Source organism: Morus notabilis, unplaced genomic scaffold (assembly GCF_000414095.1).
Source record: "Morus notabilis unplaced genomic scaffold, ASM41409v2 Scaffold511, whole genome shotgun sequence".
NCBI lineage: Eukaryota > Viridiplantae > Streptophyta > Magnoliopsida > Rosales > Moraceae > Morus > Morus notabilis.
Window position 1 is genome coordinate 102,731 of NW_010366479.1, and position 3,119 is coordinate 105,849.

General features: G+C 33.7%; 1 protein-coding gene across 1 annotated transcript; it reads left to right on the forward strand.

The window, feature by feature from the left end:
* LOC21400846 lies at positions 1-2,167 on the forward strand. The gene is made up of 4 exons (XM_010110328.2): positions 1-191; positions 306-418; positions 934-1,338; positions 1,840-2,167. The coding sequence occupies exons 1-4, from the start codon at positions 50-52 to the stop codon at positions 1,900-1,902; spliced, it is 723 nt and encodes a 240-aa protein (XP_010108630.1). The 5' UTR covers positions 1-49; the 3' UTR covers positions 1,903-2,167.
* Positions 2,168-3,119: the final 952 nt, after the last annotated feature.

The window sequence follows — 3,119 nt, forward strand, 5'->3', positions numbered from 1 at the left end:
TAATAAAAAGCTTTCATCGAAACTTCCCTAAATCAAGGAAAAAAAAAAAATGAAGTTCTTATCAACTCTCATAGTGGTCTTCTTCTCTCTTTTTCTCTCTTTACTCTTCCAAGCTTCTCAGTCCACAACAATACTTGTTGATGGAGTTTCAGAGTGGAAGGACCCAATTGTTCATGTTGGTGACTCTGTTAGTAAGTTACTCACTAAACCCAAATTCAAGTTGCATCAAATTTTGCTTTGATTTTTTTTTTTTTTTTTTTTTCCTGTTTCAGACTAATAATACGACTTTTTTTTTTTCTTAATAGTTTTCAAGCACAAATATCACTACAACCTCTACATTTTTCAGAATGAAAGAGCCTTCAATATCTGTAATTTCACTCAGGCCACGCTTCTCAGCAAACCCAACTCTATATACACGGTAAACACACACAAAAATGGTCTGTTTCCTCTCCAATGCTTAAAAATGGTCTTAAACTCTGTTTTTCAACATGGGGTTTTTGCAACCAAAAAAAAAAAAAAGGCTAAAGATTTTTAGTCTTTCTTCTATTACAAAATTCTCTTTTTGCTAATTCTTCTCAATATGATTAAAAATAGTCTTAAACTCTGTTTCTCAACGTCGGTTTTCTGTTTAGCAAATTTTTAATCCTTCTTTCTCTAACAAGTAACAAACTTCCACTTTTGCTAATTACTAAAAGTGGTCTTTCAGCTATGTTAACATGGAGTCTACCAAAATATATATATATATATTGAACAGAATTTTGGTTCTTTATGTTTCTAACAAAATTCTGTGTTTGCCAATGACCAGAAGTGGTCTTAAGAAATGTTTCCCAACATGGGTCTTTTTTCCAAACAAACAAAAAATGTTCAAAAAAATTGTCCCCTTTTTTTTTTTGTCTCTAACAAAATTCTACTTTTGTTAATTACCAAAAAAAGTGGCACCCATCACGGCCTGGATTCTTCTACTTCACCTTCAACAATGGTTCTATGAAGACATGCCAATTGGGCTCTCAAAAGCTCGCCATAAAGGTCTCTCCAACTTTGGCGCCAAAAAATTCAGACATTTCTCCACAACACCCTCCAACGGCTTCCCCGGGACCCGCTTCCGGCGGTGGCATGGTGTCGACTTCCCCGCCTTATCCGTGGCCATTCCGCCCGAAGGAGGCGGCTTCGCCGACGCCGGAACCCTCCGCCAGATCACCGGGGGTCATGCCGTCATTAGTGCCCGATAAGGGCGGCGCCATTCCCTTCATCAACAGCAATCCGGCGGTTCCTCTGCCTACCGGAGAAGTGGACTCTGCCACTATTAGACCTCTGCCCATCTCTGGCCATGGAAAGCAGGTACTTTATTTTTCTATTATATATATTTATTTATAAAATTAAATACATATACATATTTATGTAAATATATATGTCATGGGGTAGGGTAGGGTAAAGAAAAAGAATAATATTATGTAATAATTACGTAGGAATTGTCTAATTTATCATGTCGACATTTATTTTTTATGATTTGGAGAATTCTTTTAAAGATATAATTTAATGTTAGAAGAACATAATTCTAATTTTATCGATTACCATTGGTGTTTTTTTTTTTTTTTTTTTTTCCCATATGCCACCACAGGTTATTCTTATAATTTTACTATTAAAGAGTTCTCTCATTGTAGGATATTTTTGTGATATGGAACGATAAAATAGTGGAGGAAGTGTATGCACCTTACACAAGTATTCATATGTTATGGCTGTTTAATGATTGACCGATTGATGAATATATATATATATATATATATATATATGTATACATATTTGAGTAATTTGATGCTATGTTTTTGGGTGGCATTGCAGGGAATGGTGGGGTTTTTCGCAGCAGAAATGGCTGTTTTTTGTTTGGCTCTCCTCATACTGTAAAAAGTGTAGAAGAGAGAGAGAGAGAGTTGTGGGTGTAATTTATATATGCAGGAAATTAAATTGTGAGGTATGGTTTAATGTGCAAAAGAATGGTAGTTGGGTGGATTTTGAGTCTAAAGTAGCTTTAAGAGTGATCATTAAACCATGTATTGTGGATGCTCTTCGACCCTACTTTGGAATCATTGGGTACTTTTGGTCCTTTGGTCTTGCCTTGCATTCGATTACTACTTTTTCAACTTTGTAGTAGTTCTTTACCTTATATTATTGTTATTATTATTTAACTTATCAATAATCTTCATTATTTATATTATTACTATTACTATTTTGTATGGCATTCTATATAAGAATTTGAAGTCTCCAGGGAAGTGACGTTGTGGATGGAATTACTATATTCAGTTTTGGTGGGTGTTTTCTTTTTTTTTTTTTCTTTTTTTTTTTTTTGAGGGCTGGATATTCCCTAAAGAGCCACAGCCACTACAATGGTAAAATTTGTAGTGTAAATAATAAAAGAACAACATTTTTAGGTTAAAAAAGTAATAAATTTTGGAATTGGAAATTGTGGTCATACCGAGTATAGAGCTTAGTAAAACTTGATGTTATGTGTTGGTTTGGGAGACCCAATATGACCTATGTACATAGGTCAAATAAACTTAACAAAAGTTGTTAATTCAAGCCACTCTCAAGGTGTCTGGATTAATTCAAGCTACTAAACACTGTTAACCTTAGATATTATCAAATTCAGTCCCAAAAAAACAGTTGTCCCACTTTGCTCCATACAATTTAAAATGATATAAAATTAGTCTTCAAATTTATCGGAAGCTATAACGTTGATACTTCCGTCAAAAACTTACATTTCTATTTTTCATTCGGTGGCACTCGTGTTTTGCGAGTAAATTTTTATCCCCAATTATGGGCTCGTTTAGTTCGTTGATTTGAGTTTTTAATTCGAGTTGAGATGTGACTTTATGTGAGAGCTTTTTACTGTAACAAAAAAGTTAGATGTGACTGTTTCTGAGAGTTTTTTACTGTAGCAAAACTCGAATTCTAAACTCAAATCGGTAAAATGATCGGAACCTATATTTGTTTCTTAAATTAATAATATATACAAGCAAATGGGCTCCACTGAATTTCATGATATCGTACAACAGAAGTGCATATACCTTCTCTTTTTGCTTGAAAAATGCTCCGCATATATATATATATATATATATATATAT